The sequence below is a fragment of the Oenanthe melanoleuca genome, chromosome 8, assembly GCF_029582105.1.
Source record: "Oenanthe melanoleuca isolate GR-GAL-2019-014 chromosome 8, OMel1.0, whole genome shotgun sequence".
NCBI lineage: Eukaryota > Metazoa > Chordata > Aves > Passeriformes > Muscicapidae > Oenanthe > Oenanthe melanoleuca.
The window spans coordinates 22,042,363-22,060,221 of NC_079342.1; the positions used below are offsets into that span (position 1 = coordinate 22,042,363).

The 17,859-nt window shown below is 47.0% G+C and overlaps 1 protein-coding gene across 2 annotated transcripts in view; it reads right to left on the bottom strand.

The window, feature by feature from the left end:
* Positions 1–17,859, bottom strand: part of LRP8 (LDL receptor related protein 8) — a 171,693-nt gene that overhangs the window by 9,133 nt on the left and 144,701 nt on the right. Inside the window, exons 5-12 of one of the 2 annotated variants that reach the window (XM_056497978.1) lie at positions 15,417–15,779; positions 8,678–8,800; positions 8,219–8,341; positions 5,279–5,398; positions 5,024–5,149; positions 4,153–4,324; positions 1,601–1,828; positions 968–1,086 (exon numbers count right to left, since the gene is read on the bottom strand). In XM_056497978.1, coding sequence (XP_056353953.1) covers positions 968–1,086; positions 1,601–1,828; positions 4,153–4,324; positions 5,024–5,149; positions 5,279–5,398; positions 8,219–8,341; positions 8,678–8,800; positions 15,417–15,779 — 1,374 coding nt within the window. The remainder of the gene's footprint in view (positions 1–967; positions 1,087–1,600; positions 1,829–4,152; positions 4,325–5,023; positions 5,150–5,278; positions 5,399–8,218; positions 8,342–8,677; positions 8,801–15,416; positions 15,780–17,859) is intronic. The other variant, XM_056497979.1, reaches the window with a different exon arrangement.

Sequence of the window (17,859 nt, forward strand, 5' to 3'; positions counted from 1 at the left end):
GGCCCCAGAAACCCTTCTTATGCTGCAGGCTGGGGGAATCTGCTGGTGGGGACAGTCCTACCACAACCAGCCAGGTTTGAGGAGGGTGCAGGTAAGTCGGAAGAAAGGATCCAATATTATTTGGAATGCTAAGCACTACATTTCTCTTTTTTGAGCAAATTCCCTCATTTTGGATGGGATTCACTGAACAGAATGCAAGGGGATGAGAGCCAACATAACAAGGTTATATAATTAAACAAGTCATTAATTAATTTCTTAATTACTAAATGATAACATTATTTGTTCACAGCAGTAGCACTTCAGCAGTATGTAATGGCAACAGCATTTCCTCCTCCATCCTTGCCACAGCCAGCATTTTCAAAGCCAAGCACAGAACCTCACAGCTGTACAGTGTTAAACACACAGAGCAGAATGTTCCCTGCTGCTTCACAAAACCTCCTTCCCACTCTGCTGCTTGGTGTGGCATTGAGAACCACCACAGCCCTGTGATGGGTTCCCCTCGCCCTGAGCAGCTGGGCAGGCAGGGAATGGTGACAGGGAATGAGTTCTGCAGGGCATGTCCCTTTCCCTGATACTGTGCATCATTCATCAGTCCAGGGCAGGATCCTTACACTGCTCCTGAGACAGACCCAGGTACAGAGACATTTAACACCAAGGACTCAGATGCTTTTCAGACTTCTGAAGGGCTGTCACAGCTCTGCATCTTCCCCCAAAATTTCCTTTTCCCTTAAGGCACAATGACAGGCAACTCAAGGCTCCTGGAGTATGAGGTTCTGACTGCAGCAAGACTTCCAGTTTGTGCTACTAAAATAAGGGAACTCATGTTTGTGAGCAATAGTGACAGACCAGTTTAGGATCTGTGTGTGCAAATGCCTTTGAGCATTTACAATTTTGTTTGCCTGCTTAACAGTAAAGCCAGATTTCCTTCATCCCCAGTGGGTGCTGTAGCTCTGGCCTGGGCACTTACCAAGTGTGATGCCATTTGGCCACTCGATGTTGTCGGTGACCAGCACCTGCCGCCCCACGCCGTTCAGACCAGCCTTCTCAATCTTGGCTTTGTCTCCCCAGTCAGACCAATACATGAACCTGAGAGAGGCAGAGGTAAGAAAGAAATAATCTGGACTCCAGTTAAGAAACCTGCACTGCTGATTGCAGTAGGAGGTGCCCTAAGGTTCTCTCCTTTTTATAGCAGTTAATTCTGCTGGTGGAACCCCACTGGGTAATCTGCCACAAAACTTGCACCCAGAATGCAGCATCTCACCCTAGTAACTAACCCCTGAAAACTCTCCTGCTGCGCCTGTTAGGTACCTGGCATTCACTCATCCAAATAGCCAAACACAAGTCAGACAGACTTCATTTCCCAGCACAGCCTCTGTGCCAGGACCAGCTCAGGCCCATTGAACACAGGAACTGGCCCTGAACTGTCTTTAACAGCAGGGACCTTGCCAAGGTTTAGTTAAATAAACTCCCATTGCAGGATATATCCTAAAGGGCATATGAAGTCCTGGTGAGATGAAACTACCCCAAGTTTGACAGAGGGGCAAAAAGGCAACTGGAATGTCTATGTTGGCAAAGGGGTGTTTGTGGTGTTCACACCCACCTCTGTGTGGGATCCACAGCGATGGCTCTGGGCTCACTGAGGTCACTGTTGAAAAGTGTCCTCCTCCTGCTCCCATCTGCAGTGGCCACTGAGATGGTCTTGTTTCCAGAGTCTGTCCAGTAGATGTTCTTGTGGACCCAGTCAATGGCCAGTCCCTCGGGGGAGTTGAGCTGGCTGTCGATCAGGATCTCCTGCTCGGCCGTGTCACTGGCTTTGTCGATGTAGGCGCTGTGGGGACAGGAGGTCACAGGGATCCCACACAGCTCCCAGAGCTGGGCCCAGGGGCAGCGTGGCTGCCACAGGAACCCCCTTATGGTGCTCCTGCAACCTGCTGCTTTCTCCTGCAGCCTCTTATTTCCCCATTCCCATACAGCAGCATTTCCACAGTAGGGAACTGTTCATTTCATTGTTCTACCTGCTTCCTACTATAACTGCACAATTCAGGAAAACATTCGACTTCAGGCGTGTTAACTTCAACAGCACTGATTTGTGAGATTTATGGACATTAAAAATATAATCTCCAGGGCTCTGCGAAACAGAGTTGAACTGAGCATGCAATAAATGTGCTTAAATGTACCACAGAATTAGGAGCTGTGTAGATAATTATGATTCATCAAAGGAATTCATGAAGCTGCATTTATTTGGCAAGTGATTTCACTAGATACAAACAAAATGTTCACTAAATATTAGTAGCAGCCTCAAAATCTTTCAAAATGATAATGAAAGGCAGCAGACTCCACATGGATGTTTCATAAATAACTGGAATGTTGCTCCCACAACCACACAGGCTGATTCTGCTCTCAATACCAGTTCTGCTGAATGAACTGAAATTAGTTATTCTGAGTTTGCATCAGTGTTTGTAGAAGCTTAGTCTGGCTCTTAGAATAACTCAGTACATCTTAAAGCAGTTATAAAACAGCAGGAAGTTTCTGCCCCTCACCCCAAGCATTTGAAATTGTAAGATGCTTCACATCCTCTCTTCACTGCCCATCCAGTCTTTGCTCATGGAATGAGAAGGTCAATTGTATGGGAGCTGAGTTCTCCAATATCAGATTAGAGCCTTGGAACTGAAACTCAGGAATTCCTCCCAGTTTTACAGTCTGCAGTCAGGGCTGGAATGGCCATGCAGAGTCAGCCTGGGTGACCAGCACATTGCTGCATCTTCCCTGATACGGAATGGTTTTGGTTTGTCTCTGATCCAGCACCACAGGAATGGCACCTCAGGGCTCCATGGCATCTGACAGTGCTCCCAGGATTCCAGTATTTCAGCATGACAAGAACCCCGTGCTCTCAGTGCACGGCTCCAGGCCAAGTAATCCCTTGCCAGTGGAACAGTTGTTCCCTGCTTCCTGCCTGTGCCTGCACAGGAGGGAAAGCCAAGAGCTTCCACAATGGAAGGGCTCAAGTACAGGTGACATTTCACTTCTCCCAATAACTAAATATTGTAAAAGATCTGACACCCCAAAGGAGACATCACCTTAACAGGACAGGATCTGGGAAGGCAAGTGAGGTGACCATTATGAAAGATGGGATCTCTTGACAGCAATTATCTCCTGTACCACAGTTTCCATCTTGCAATAGCCTCAACCACAGGCTGCTTGTTCCCAGGAACTCCCAGCATATTTGCTGTTGGAGAGCTGCAGGAGCAGTGTCTTGGATAATTCTCTGTGTATGAACTCACCCCTTGCCCATACAGATCCAGTGAGTGCTGACAGCTTTCTTCTGACCATCCCCCCACTTTCAGAGCCTCACAGGCCCCTCAGGGTACCTGCCCAGCTACTGGTGGTCAATACCCAGCATAGCCTGGGCAAATATCCCTGCAGGGCATGGGAGCTACCAGAGCCTGTAGAAACCCTGGCCTGGCTCCCAGGCCTGGCACCAGTCAGCCTGTGCCTGATCATTAGCTGAAATCCAGAGCGCACCTCTGCAGAGGCTGCAATAGCTGTGCAAATCAGAATATACACGGGGATTTTCAGCACATAAATGAAATGCTCTTTTGGCTAAGCACACAAGTGCCAGCACATAATAACTGTGATGGATGCCATAAAAACAGCTGAAGGAGGAGTGAGAATGAGAGTTACAGAAAGTATACTGTGGTCAGGTGCTGTGAATTTAAATCTAGTCTACCAGACACTGCAGTGGGCAGCAGCTTGTGTCTGTGTTGCTGCCTCCTTGCTCCCACCATTTGTCTGCTTTGTGCTTCCAGATGCCAGGTTCTCCCATACAACACTCACAGTGTGGCAGCCTCGGCCCTGCTTTGCAGTATCCATGGTTCAGGAAACAAGAGCCTACATTTAACTGCATGAATGCAGCAGGATTTGCCATTGATGAAAAGTCACCCTGTATAATCAAAGAGGTAACTGCAGAAGCCTCTGATGTCTTTATCAATTAAAAAAAATTACCAAGTCTGGGTCACAACAAATAATCCTATCGGGGCAGAAAAGCACCCAGGTGCCCTGTACCCTGCACTACTATCTAGACTGCTTTAGGGGATACAGATGGAATGCAGCTTCGGGAAGGGACCAACACACACATCCTCTCTTGCCCCTTACCTGTAGATTTTTCGGTAGAACAAGTCACACCAATATATTCTGTTTGTTGACACCTCCACATCCAGTGCCACCACGTTCTTCAGCATGGGAATGATACGGGAATAGTCCCTTTTCACCAGGTCTATTTTACGGACCTCGTGGCGATTGGTGAAGATCAGGTACGGGCTCTTGCCTACCACAGAAAATCAGCACATATATCACTTCAGCAGCTGTCCCAAGGGCTAGATTCAGCTTTCATTTCTCAAACAAAAATGGAACTATCAGTCACTGATAGCTGTGTTTGTACAGAAGCTTTACACTACACTGGAAGGAAGTGGAAACTTGCTCCAGAGGCAGGGCTGTCACCCACAGGCACCCCTGTGGTCCCTGGACACATACTGGCGCTTGGATGGCCTGTTCTGCTAAGCCACAAACAAAAGTCTGGGGAATGGCCTCATCTTCAATTCATTTCAGAGCAAAATCCTGGGCCAGATTTTGGTGACTTACAGGTGGGAGGGTGGAGGGGTGGCTCAGCTACCCTGTTTTAATCAGGATGTTTTCTACTACCACTGAATGTTTTTGCTGTGCTGTTTTCAATAGCACCTGTCAAGAGACTTTCTTTTCTAGTTTCAGCTTCAAACATCCAAGTAGTGACTGCAATCTTGCTCTGTACACTGTTAAAATATTCTGATCTGCATGATCAGTAGTTCTTGCCTAGAGACGCATCTGCTATTGCTGCAGCAGCTCTGTGCTGCTCTCAGTGAAATGTCTTTGCTTGCTTTGCGTGTTTCCTTTTGTTTCCGTTCCCCTGCCTCAGCCCTGCGAGTGTGTTTTCTTATCGGAGTTGTGCTGTTGAGCAAGCAGAGTTTTAGTGCCTGTGGCGCTGTCTTACCTACAGCTTTGCAGTTCTTGGACAGGGTGTCCATCTCGTATCCTTCGTAGCACTCACATTTGTAGTCTCCCTTGTAATTAATGCAGATCTGGCTACAAGCGTCTGGATTCTCACATTCATCTATGTCTGAAAGGAGTGTTTGAAACCCATCAATAACTTGAAATCAAACCATCTGTGATGGAGCAATGCTCAAGTGAATACAATCACGTCTCTCTATGGTGAAACACAAGGGACTGCTGTTTGCATGTCAATTACCTCCACACGTTTTTTTATCCAGAAGCTTGTATCCAGGCGGGCACTCGCACTCGTAACCAATCTTCAAATCTTTGCATATGTGTGAGCAGCCACCGTTGTTCATCGAGCATTCATTAACACCTGCAGGGGATACACAGATCACCTATGACAAATGGGGGCTTTCAGTTGTGAGACTGAATAAAATTAAGAGATTTCCTCAGAAACTTTCCCATTTCTATCAGTTTTGGGACTGGCCCTATAGAGCACAAGTGCCTTCAGAGACTGGAAGCCTCCACTGTATCACTTTCTTGCTCTTTATTATTCCAAACCAATGCTGGGGGATCATTTGGACTCAATGCTAGTGGCTGAATGAATGGGGAGCCCTGGGGATACAGCATATGTGAGTCTCTGCATCTCATCCCATCAGAGAGCTGCTGCTTTGAGCTGTTCTGCCACATGTGAGAAACTTCCAAGGGACCTAAGGGCTCTCTCCAGCATACTCCTCCTTCCCCAGGCGCTGGTTCATGTTGACTTTTCTGAACAGTCTCTCTGAGTTTAATAATTCATGCTGGGGGACTCTCATCTCCCAGGGGCCAGCTATTTTGAAATACTGTACTATTTTCCCATCTAGCTCCAAAGAATGATCTATGTGAAAAATTCCAGGAAACACTGAAGTGCAGTCTGTCAGAGATACTCCATTAGCACTGAGATACAGTCCTCCCACAAACAAGTCCCCCACAACAGTCTTTGCTGGCAGCCCCCAGCAGCCCCAGTGTGCAATTTATGAAGCAACAGCCCCCATCCTGTCCTGGGGCTTTTTCTAATCCAAGGCCACCTCTCTAATCCTGCTCTCAAGTGTGGAAATGAAAAACAGAATAAATGGATCCTTGAAAATAGAACTGAATGAGAGGTTGAGAAAAGCTGTTTTTTTGTCAGAGAAAACATTTTTTCTTGTTGTAATTGACCTACAAAAGGTCAAGAGAAAGTTCTCTCCTTAAGGACGGCTGCTGAACAGGAGCTGTGGGATTTCAGGGATAGTGGACTCACCAGAACAAGGAAAACTGATTTGCTCCAGTCTATATTGCAATTTAAAGGCAAATTATTAATTTATCTTTTACTTCTTGCTTCCTTGCAAGTGAGCAGCACAGCAGAGCCATTAAACCATTGCTTTTGGAAGAAAATGGAAACCACAACTCAATTAAGTCAGTAAGACTGGGAAAATACCATGCCAGAAGGAATCCATCTCAGCTCTGGGATGCTTTCACCTTCCTAGCACGTACATATAGAGATACCAATACATAATCAATGGAGCAAGTTCACCAGGCTCCAAGAAGGTGTTCACAGTGCCACTGTGTGTTGTCACTGTTCAGTGACATTTATGGACAGAAATCTCCATATTCCACTTGCATGGCTCTGTGGTAAACTGGGTGATCAACATGCACAACTGCTCTCTGCAAAATACCACAAAGGCTCTTTAGATTAACAAGCAAACTCTCACTCAGGTGATTCCCTTGGTTTCAGAGGTGCTCTGTGGAATGGATTTAGGGGCTGTAAATCAAGTGCTGGTTCACTTGCTGCACTTCTCAAGAGGAGCTGAGGAGGAGCCAGGCAGGAGGACCCTGGGCAGCTGCTGCTCTTCACCTAAACTTCAGCAGTATATTCCCTGTTGGACTAAAATAGCCAAGTGTTGTCCTGCCTTCTGTAGTGCTTTTCAGGGGGACTCTCAGAGGGCACTGCAGAGTTCAGCATGGCAGACAGACACACTGAGCTGAGGAGTGTGTCCTGCACCTCTGCTTCCTCAGGGGATGACCTGTGTGGGGGCATTACAGTCAACAGCAACTCACAGCACTCTACCCTTCAAGAAACACCTTCCCCCGGGGGCTCTTCTCTGCTTCCCAACTCAGACAACACCTCATTGCCAGCCCAGGGCTGCACCAATCATGGCACCACAACCACTGAGTTGATAATCAGCCCAGCTGTGCCACTGCCCAGTCTCCTATGACAAACCAGGCTGCCAGTTTTGTTGGGAGACCTCCACAGACAGACAACTGCAACACCCACTCAGAGAAACAGGGAGATGTGGATTAGTGGAAAAAGCAAGGGCACACAGGAAGCATGAGGCAGGAGCATCTTCACTAGGCATGCACGTACTGTTCCTGGTCTAAAATAGGGAGAGACTGACAGTTCTTCCTGAACAGGAGTTACTTAAGGGGCAGCCACTGAGCTCCGTGATGTCCTGGAAAGAGATGCCTGTTGGATTCCCTGCACTGGGGAAAACAACAAATGTATTTGAGTAATGCAGATCAGGGCTTGTGGGAAAGGCAAGAGAGGGCTGTCCTATGGAGAAGGGCATGGCTCTGTGGCCTGGGCTCAGTTCCCCTGGCTCCAACAGCCCTGACTCCTGTCATTCCCACAGCCCAGAGCTGGCAGGATGCTACAGGGAGCAGCCTGCTATCATTGCTGAGGGAAGCAGCAACAACATGTACAACCAAAACCACTACACCCAGAAATGGCTGAAGTCCTCTCTCAGGGGTTGCTGCCACTCTACATGGGAACATTCAAAGCATGTTCCCAATGCTGTATTTTTATGGTATTATCATCATCTTAGAATTCAAATATAATTTAGGCAATGAGACTAAATAAACTGGTCTGTGTTGTGGAGGACACTAGTATTTAGGGAGAGGGGGAATTCCTCATTCCTAGTCCTGTGCTCAGTTCATACATCTCTCCAAGAATAAAAACTGAGTGGAGAAGGGCACAGTTCAAACTTACAGATGATCAGACTAAGCTACTAATTATATTCATATGAAGGGTGATGAGAGAATAAAGGCAAGGAAAGAGGAGCAGAGTGAGAAATAGCATTAGCAGCTACATGTGGTTACACTCAAAGCTGTGAGCACCAGATGGAGGAGAGGGGAAGCAGTTACAACAGGAGCAACATGTAGAAGGCAAGTACTGTACCACATTCTTTCAGAGGCTCGTCAGACCAGTCCCTGCAGTCTCTATGTGAATCGCACACTTTGCCTCCGTCAATGCACTCTCCACTCTTACACTGAAACTTGCTGGGACTTTCACATGCTGACTCTGTCATGTTGGGCAAGAAAGGAAAGCAACTAAGTTAGATGAGTCTTGTGACAACAAACAGGCTGACATAAAGCTCAGGAGGGTGCCATTAGAAATGGGATAGGATTAAGCAAATGAACATTGAGCCTGAGCATCATGCAAAGAACTTTTCAAGTCACGCAGTCTGCCTGGTCAGCAATTATCTCTCCCAAGCAATCCCACTGCCAGAATGGCTTAAAACTGTACAGGAAGCAGCTTGGCACAGCCCAGAGGAGCAGCACAGGCCTCTTCCCTTTCCAGAGGCCACACAGTCCTGGCAGATTCAACCCATGGAGTAAGAGGAGCACCTGTACGCACCTTGGACACAGCCAGCCTCGTCGCTGTCATCAGGACAGTCGTGCACCTTGTCACACTGCTTTGCTCCATGGATACAGGTCCCATCACCACACTGAAATTCATCTGGCTGGCAGGTCACCAGAGCTTTAAGACAACAAATTCAAGCATCAGCCACACAGAACTCAGTCATCTGTGTGGTATGTATCAGCCACGTCCCTCTCACACTGCTTGGGTTGCAACCTCTGTCAGCAAATGTCAATTGGCTGCTTCCACCAAAGCAACAGAAGCAGCAGCTGCCTCCACCACTGTTCTCCTTTGCCACTCTGCTGTCCCAGATCACCCTCTACATCCTTGGGAAAACAGCATCAAAGCCGATATGAGGACACCCAGTCAAAACAGACCCAGTGCCAGCAATGAAGCTTCTCAGGTGACACAGAACAAAGCAAGCAAACAGCAAAACTCCCAGCAGCATGGCAGTTCTGAGGCCTGGCTGCTTTCTAGCTGGGAGTGTACAGTGACACTGGGTAGGCAAAGGCAACTGCTCCTCAGCTCTCCTTCCTTCAGAAAAAATTACATTTCCGATACATTTCAAAACATGTTGGGCTAAGGTCCAAGCAAGAGACCTGTAGTGACTCTGCCAAAGCAGTGTGGTCACAGCTGCAATGAAGGCAGCAATGAGACATAATCATCAGGTTACTGAATGCCCATGAGCCAACAGCCCATTGGAAGGCAGAAGAGCTCCACTGCACCGTGGTGTTTTTTGGGGTTTCCAGCCCTAAACACCTTCACAATATCAGCCCAGTTTTCATGCCTCAAATTCATTTGTCCAGGTCAGATTATGACGGACTCAAACCAGATCTGATAAATAGCAAAGCTGGGGGAAAATACAAACCAGACACCTCACTGACCGTGCTAAAAGCAGTCATATTTCCCTCCCTTAGTTAGAATGAATGAGAGACCTCCCTAGCTGGAAGCAGCCTTGTGCTTCCACAGGGTACAGGCAGCTTGGCAAAACAGACTCCTCATTCCTGGGACACGTTTTGCAGCTTCCTTCTCAGGGGCCCATTGGATGTATTTTTAAAATCCTATTAAGGCAGCACACCCTGGAGAGCTCCTGATTCCAGCCTTTCCATCATGTGATTGTGTCCTGGTGTGGTCTGACAGAAAATCACTGCTTCTGAGTAGTGAGGGGAGGCCTGCACTGGTGTTACTACATGGGAGGTGAGAGCTGTCTGCAGACTGCCCTGCACAATTTGACAAACTAATTCTAATATAAAAATGACTGCTTTCAGATAACCTAGGAGAGCTGCAGACATGAAGGGAGCCCATCAACACCATAAAGTATCAGCTGCCCAAAGACTCCACATTATTGGTGATTGCATCCTGCAGGATGCAGGATCCCAGTTCATGATTGTGATGCCTTAAGTTTGGAGTTTTCTGTTCTGCTTGGGTATGCTTTCCGTTGTGCTTAGGGTGGTGAAGACAAAATAGTCCAATTCCAGCTATGGACTCAAGACAGTTTCTTCAAACTCCAGGCCCTAAGAATAAACAACGTGAAAAGAGGAGGGCAGGCCAGCCAGGAGAAGAGGAAGATAACACCTTACAATTTGAGACTATTAATTGGATGGCTGACTCCTATATGTAAATGGACTGAAGTTTATAAAAATGTGAAATCATGTGACCAAGCCCTCTTTTGCATCCACCTTGGAGCCACTCAGGCAGGGCAGGGGCCACGCTGTGGCACTGGTGCTGCCAGGGTGTGTCCTTCAGAGGCCTTTCAATAAATACTCAATTTATTTCCCCTAACTCTGTGTGATCTCTGTTCCAGCTCCTATAGGCAACAATTGCTTCATTGGACTTGGTTCTAGTGCATCTTCAGCCAGCAAAAGGCACCAGAGACTGGAAAAGCCACAACTGCAGGGCTCGTGGGGGAAGGGAGAAATCCTATCGTTAGAAATACACAGTATTCACATGAGAAAAGTCTGGAAATAGCACTGCTCCTTGGAGAGGAAAGCCATATGCATTACATTCATAAAAAGTTGCAAAGTGAGAAAAAAATCCCAAGCAATAAACACAGTTATGGGACTAGCTGTGCTGCCACGTTTCAGCTAATAAACCCAGGTACAGGAATGGGAAATCTCAGTGGGACATCTGGGACAGCAGCTCCAAACTAAGCATGTGGGATCTGCTGCTCTACCAAGTGCAGAAAAATGAAGGAGGGAAAGAAACAAAGCCGTGGTCTGGGAGAGTCACAGACCACAGGTCTGGCAGTGGCACCAAGAACTCCTACAGGAAGGCAGAGTCACTTCTGCTTAAACTGTTCCTGGCATGTACAGCCACCTGCCCGGGGAAGCCCTGACCATGGAGGAAGTACCCTCCTCTGCAGAAAACCCTGACTTCTGCCAAGCTGAACCTTGGCCACTGCAAGGCTTTTCCTGTTGCCTCGCTGAAAACTCCTTTGCCATAATTATTTCTTGTCTTCACCCCTAACTTGAAAACCAGTTTGCTTGACCTTTTCTGAAGCAACTTCTATGTGTGGAGGTAGGCTAGGATGGTCCTCCATTTCTGACTATAAATATTAACCCCACACAGAAGTGTAACATGTAATTAAAGCCAATGGGGTTTTGTCTTTTCTGGAGCAGAAAACAGGTCTCCAGTTTATCAAGTCAATCTGCATGACAACAGCTACAGATTTGGAAGACAGCTGTTATAAAACCTATAATTGTCTTCCATTGTAATTTTCAAAGTTCCTCTCAAAAGCAGTTATAGCTAAATGCTAAGAACAGAAAGATTTCTAATCCTAAAATGGAGGAGAATTTTGTAGGAATTGCAAAGACAATGCTGCACAAGCACCACAAGACTGAGAAAAATGACAGCACAATTCTTAGCTCAGTTGCTACAGAGACTGCAAAACACAGATATGGGGCTGTACTCCACTGCACAAAGCTTTGCTTCACAAAGAGACAGAAGTTTGGAGACCAGGATGGGTTTCCTGGCTCACTTCTCATTCCACCAGAGCTGTGGAAGTTCAGACCTTCAAGGAACAGTCCCTGAACCTCTCAACAGACATCTAGAAAAGGCAGCTACAATAATGACTCTTACTGATTACAAAAGCATTAAAATGCATGTATGGCATTTCTATTTTCTGCATTTTTCAGGAGAACTCCATGTTATCCTGAAGTCAAGACACTAACCCATGTCAGTCCCCCTGGCAGAGCTGACAGCAGGTTCCCATTAAGGCCATTCCCAAGGCAAAGCAATAATCCAAGAAGAGGGAAGAGCTGTGCTGCTCATTTGCACAAGATGTTCAGAAAATTGCTGTGACTAATTTGAAAGGTTTATATCAGTGAAATCTCACTAGTTTTACAGTCATCTCCTCTGCAAATCAAATGCAAATTACTAAAGCCCTGTATACAATGTATACAATTTGTATAGAAATACAAAACAAATTACCAAAGCCTTGCCAAATTAACAAGCACCCTCAAAGAGACACACTTCCCATTTACAAATCCTGGGCACAAAGCTGCATTGCTCAAACTCAGCAGGTATATTCCAGACTCCAAACCCTCAGTTTCTTCTGGTTCCTGTTTTTTTTCCCTTCCTCCTCAAAAAAGAAAATCCCAACATTTGCAAAATGCATCAATCCCAGTTTATAGATGGGGAGACAGAGGCACGAAAGTGTGAGGTCAGGTCTCGAGGGGTCTCTTTTCTTGCTGTCAGTTGTAAGCATTATTTATTCTCCCTCCTGGATGCCCTAATGCAAGTTACAAAGGACATCTTAAAATACCATTCCAGATTTGAAGACTAATAAATCTAACCTAATGTTAATTTTATAAATATACATATATACATATTTGAATATATATGCTATGGAAAAACCCCCAGCCACCCAATGTTCTCACACAGCTTTCCTGAAATGACTCATTCCCTCCTATTCATTTGCTGTCTTGCTGCCAAAACCTGTTCACCAATTGTCACCCTTCATTTCTGCTCTACTCATTTACCAATCCAAAATGTTTATAACGAATGACAGGTGATGGCCTCATGACTTTTTTTTAAAGCATTAGCTCCCATCCCTCTGTTTATACTGCACAAGCCCCATTTGCAAGAGAAGATGTGGGATCTGCAGTTTTAATCAGGTCCAGCCAAGGGGCCTGTGTGCCATCCCTGTTGCTAAGGGCACACACCTGTAACTCTCTGCATGCCCCATGATACTGATATCAAACAGAATTTCTGGAGAGGAAAAGAATCATAAAGACCCTGAAACTCTTTAGTCCAAGAGATGAGCAGTGATGCTGAGCTTCCAGAGCTCCCAGTGTCCCTGTCTTACTGCAGGCAGGTGCACCTCAGCAGCAGCTGCATTTAGGATGGCCATATTAATTTTGGCTCTGACCCAGCCAACACGTCAGCTACATGAGCACTCGGTGCTGCAAGGCCTCCTCTGGTTGCTGTCTCAGAGAATCCCATCCATGCAGTGCGAACGGCCATGAGCTCACACACTGCTGTGGCACAGGGGTAGAACCAGAACCAGGTACTCTGTGCACAGGAGCACTGAGGTAGCTAAAACAATGGGGCTTTGAATCTCACTGTTTCACAATCCACTGAAAGCAGCCGAATCAGCTCATAGGCTTGCTTCTTGCAGGCAGACAAACTGTACATTGTGTTGGACTCAGACTTTCTGGAAAGAGACCCTCATTGTGCTAAATCTCAGAATTCTCTCCAGTCATTTCTGCCACATTTCCCCCTTTCTCCACTGGTTGTCAGCACCGTGCTGTGCTGCAGCAGTGTCCAGCTGCGTCCTCTGCCCTGGGAGCTGCCTCTGGTGCCTCTGGAAGTGCTGCTGGCTGAGACTGCTCTGCAGCTCAGGGAGGCTGGTAGAGCTGTGCTCCTTCAGGCCTCATGGCTGGGCAGTTTGAGCTCAGCTGGACATGGCTGGTGCCTGTCACACCAAGGAAAGAGGCTGGGGAACAATGGGCCCTCTGCCTCAGGAAGGTACATGGGCACAGTCCCACTCCTCTCACCCAGCAAAATGTCAAAATAAATGGGCCTGTAAAAGACTTAAGACATTTCAAGTTGAACAGGGATTGAAATTTAAGAAGCATTCCATCAGAAAGCACCATCAGTGAGCTGCTCCACTCTTTCTCCACTTGGCAATAGAAAGGCACTCTCCCTCTGTTTCCCTGTCCTGAGCTGTCCAAACTCCTCTCAGGTTGCTGTCACTGCAGGGGATGCATCCCCTGGGACAGAGATCAGTTCTGCTGGAGTCCCCTGTACCAGACACGAGTTCTTCACTTTTGTATGTGCCCTTGGCACTGTCTCCTGATTTGGAGGGGACACAGGCACAGGACTGCCCCAAACCACCCAGGCTGCCCAAGCTAGCAGCCCATCTCCAGCAGCTGTGCTTCTGTATGGCTTTCCTGAAACAGAGGCAGGAGCCACTTTTTCTCCTGACTCCCTGGTCCCCGTGATCCTTCAGAGCCTGGCAGTACTGCCTGGGTACCTGCTACCCAAGAGCTCTGTCAGCAACCGTAGCACCTTCTTGGAGATGAAAGAAAAGACAGCCTACCTAATCCCACCCCTCGTTGGGAGGGCTTGACAGCCTTGTACCCGAAAAAGAGCAACCAAAGCTGCTCTCTTCCCAACAGAACATTTTAGGCTTCCCCTATTCAGCTCTTGTCTCTCTTAAAAGAGTCCTTGTCTATTTTAAAGGCACAGCAGCTCCAGGGTAACCTGTGGCTCATCCCCCCTGCTGTCCTGCAAATAGTAAGTGGTGTCCAGGATCCACTACATCCTCCTCTTGTTAAAGAAGCCACTGAATTTATATCTGCTTCTCTGCCTGGAAGAGACTGTGATCCCCATCTCCTTGAAGGGCTCTCCCACACAGCTGCTCACCAGCCTGGCCTTAGCATTGTCATGGGTATGAAAAGATGTTGCTGGCAAAAGTGATGACTTTTCTTAGATACCTTGCAAAAATCCCTGGGTTTGCAGCTGGTTGCTGCCTTCCTCCCCAGAGGTGGCCCAATGTCAGAGCTGCTAAATATAAACAGTATGTAAATATTTAATTTCAATCTTGTCATTATGAATATTCTAGCAAAACATTTTGCTCTTGTTTTCTTCTCTCTCCTTCCTCAGGTAAGTGACCAGCTTGAACAGTTTAGTGGCTAAAAATGGATGAAACATTCAAAATATCACACATACCAACACCAGCATGTTAAATGCATAAAGCAAGCTGAAAAGAAATACATTATTTATTAGCTCTGTGCCTTTATCAAGCCAAGCTCAAAATGCATTTCAAACTGGATTCTTCAGAGGTACTACTCTTGACTGCCTTGCTCAGTATACTCCAACTTCAGAGGTAGAAAATGAATTATTTTTTTCTGGTGATCATATATTCCCTTTAGTATAGCAGCTTCTAACCTCCAGGCTGTGACCCCACCATGCAGCCTGAGGGCTTTGAACATTTTTCCCATTTTTCACTCCTTGTCTTTCTAGTGAAACAGATTTTTTCTGAGGCTCAGTACCATCCAACAGCTCTTACACCTCCCTATGGATTCTCAAGGAAAAAGCACAAAAGGCGTGTGGAATGCACCTGACCCTGCTGGGCTGGGCACCCAGCCTTGTTGTGTGGGACACAAGCGCTCCTTGTTTGGCACAGCTGCTGTCAGACATCAAAGCCTTCCTTCAAACAGAGCCCTCAGCAGCCTCCTGGCCCTTCCTCCCCATCCCAGAGAGCCCTGGGCCCAGCCCTGCAGACACTCACGGCAGTCCTGCTCGTCAGACTTGTCCTTGCAGTCCTCGTCCCCGTCACACTTCCAGTTGAGGTGGATGCATTCTCCGTTGCCGCACTGGAACTCGTGGGCCGCGCACGTGTTCAGCGCCCTGGCGTCGTAGCCACACCTGTCCATGGACTCGTCCGACTGGTCCTCGCAGTCGGGCTGGTTGTCGCACACCCACTGCTCCGGGATGCACATGCTGTTGTTGCACTGGAACTCGTTGGGGTTGCAGGTCAGAGGGGAGCACTTCCTTTCATCGCTGCCATCCCCGCAGTCATTGTCACCGTCACACACGAAGATGATGGAGATGCACGATTTGTTACTGCACTGGAACTCGTTGGGAGAACAGGCTTGGGAATAAAAACAAACAGGTGAGCTGGGAGGTCTCCAACCCAGCCCTCACTGCTGCCCCAGCTTTAGCACATTAGGGATGTCTGAGTGCAAAGGCACAAAGGCATTACCACAGCTGTACTACCCCAAAACATTTCTCCCAGGGGTTACTACGTGGCAAGGAGCTGTTGAGGACACAGCGCTCTTCAGCTGTGCCTCAGGATGCATCCTCTAGGGACAGGGGCAGCCCTGGAGAAGGAGGGGCAGCAGGGCTGTGGGAACTCAGGGTGAGAGAAGCGGGGGCAGCGCTTTCCTGGCATTGAGGAGCAGCCAGGTGAGTCCCGGGTGGGAGCAGCAGCACAGAATGGGAATGGGCATGGGAATGGGAGGGAGGTTGCAGAGAGAGGCTGGGGCTGTGCTGGCAGCGCCAGGGCTCCGCTTGGCTCCACGCTGACATTATCAGGCTTCCTGACTTTCATAAGCACAGAATCAGGTTTCAGGATTTCACAGTATGCCTGGTTTTGGACATATTAAGTGGGATGTGTAGGGTAAATATTTAGTGAGTCGAGCATCAATTTAGCTGCAATCTGCTAGTAAGGCCCTTTACAACACGCTGAATGCCTTCCCTGGAAATCACAACTCAACATTAACATACAAATGAGGTGCTTGTCAGATAGAAGCTGAGTGGAGCACTCTCCTCTGCAAGCCTAATGGACAGCTGAACCAGAGATGCCTGCTCAAATTAAACTTTCAGGTGTTCCAAAAAAGTGCAGTTCGCAGTCACTTTATTCCATCAAGGCGTGGGGGAACCAAAACAAGGGAAGAAATTCTCTGTAAGTACTTTGAGGTAGTTACTTAGAAAAGAATTATTCTTCTGCAGTTTCAGCCCTCTACAGGGAAGTTATGGTTTTGATAAATTACAAGTACAATAAATATAAATGCATATAGATTACAATAAGTTTATTTATTTTTTTTTTTTTGCATTGCTCTTGGAAATTTTTTTTGTCTTCAGAAGAACTACTTACTGGCATATCTGCAGTCCCTACATTAGACCACACAGTTTAGATAGTACCAATCACTGCAATGGCAATTGCACCTGGAAAGCAGCAGAATCCCTCTAAAGAACCTGTCATATCCCAGATTTCAGCCAGTGACAGGAGCTCAGTGGGATTCTACTGCAGTATTATGTCTGGTTTATACCTGAGAATAAAGCTGTATTTATCCAGCAATTAAGAACATGTCCACTTGCACAGATTCCTAATTATATTCTGCCTGGCAAACTTGCTGGGCTCTGTTTGATAACCGAAGCAGCCTCTCATTCTACATCAAAACATGAATATACACAGACACGCACACAAACGCATACGCACACACACACACATATATATATATATATATATATATATACCTCTCCCCTCCTGCCCTGTGCTCTGTGCCATTTACTCCCAGGTTTTCCAGATGTCAAAGCACAGCAATCCACCTAATTACAAAAGAAAGGATTGCCTTCCTTGCTGCAATGCTCCCATGCCCTGGCCGGGACCCAGGCTCCCTCCAGCAGGGAGAAAGGTTAAAGAGAATCTCAGCTGCCCCACTCGACACCAACCACAAAACACACCAGAGCAAGGCACCAAAGGAGCTGCTTGGGCTCCTTCTGCACTTGGAATTTTAGATACTGAGGTGTCCTCAACAGGCACCTGTCCCTTGGAACAGCCACAGTTCCTCCCCTCCAAACAGAAGGAACTGAGATCAGACAACTAATGCTAGGAGCTGAATCCTTCTCATAAAGACCTGAAATACAAGCACAGTCTGGTGGAGAAGCATCTAAAAACCTTCCTCTATTGCATGGCAAAATTGACACCATTAAAATGCTCTGAATATCACCCAAATTCTCCTCTTTATCTCCATTCAGCAGACTTTTCTATCCTTACCCCATAACTAGAAATCATCTATTAACCCTACTGATCACTACCCAGCTATATAACTTAACACTGTCTTCAGAGGAGCCATTATATGGAACTGCATATGGAACGTTGCTCCAGAAAGTGGAAATTCAAGGTAGCAGTTATAATCTTACCAATCTATTTTAAAATGGTAGTAGGA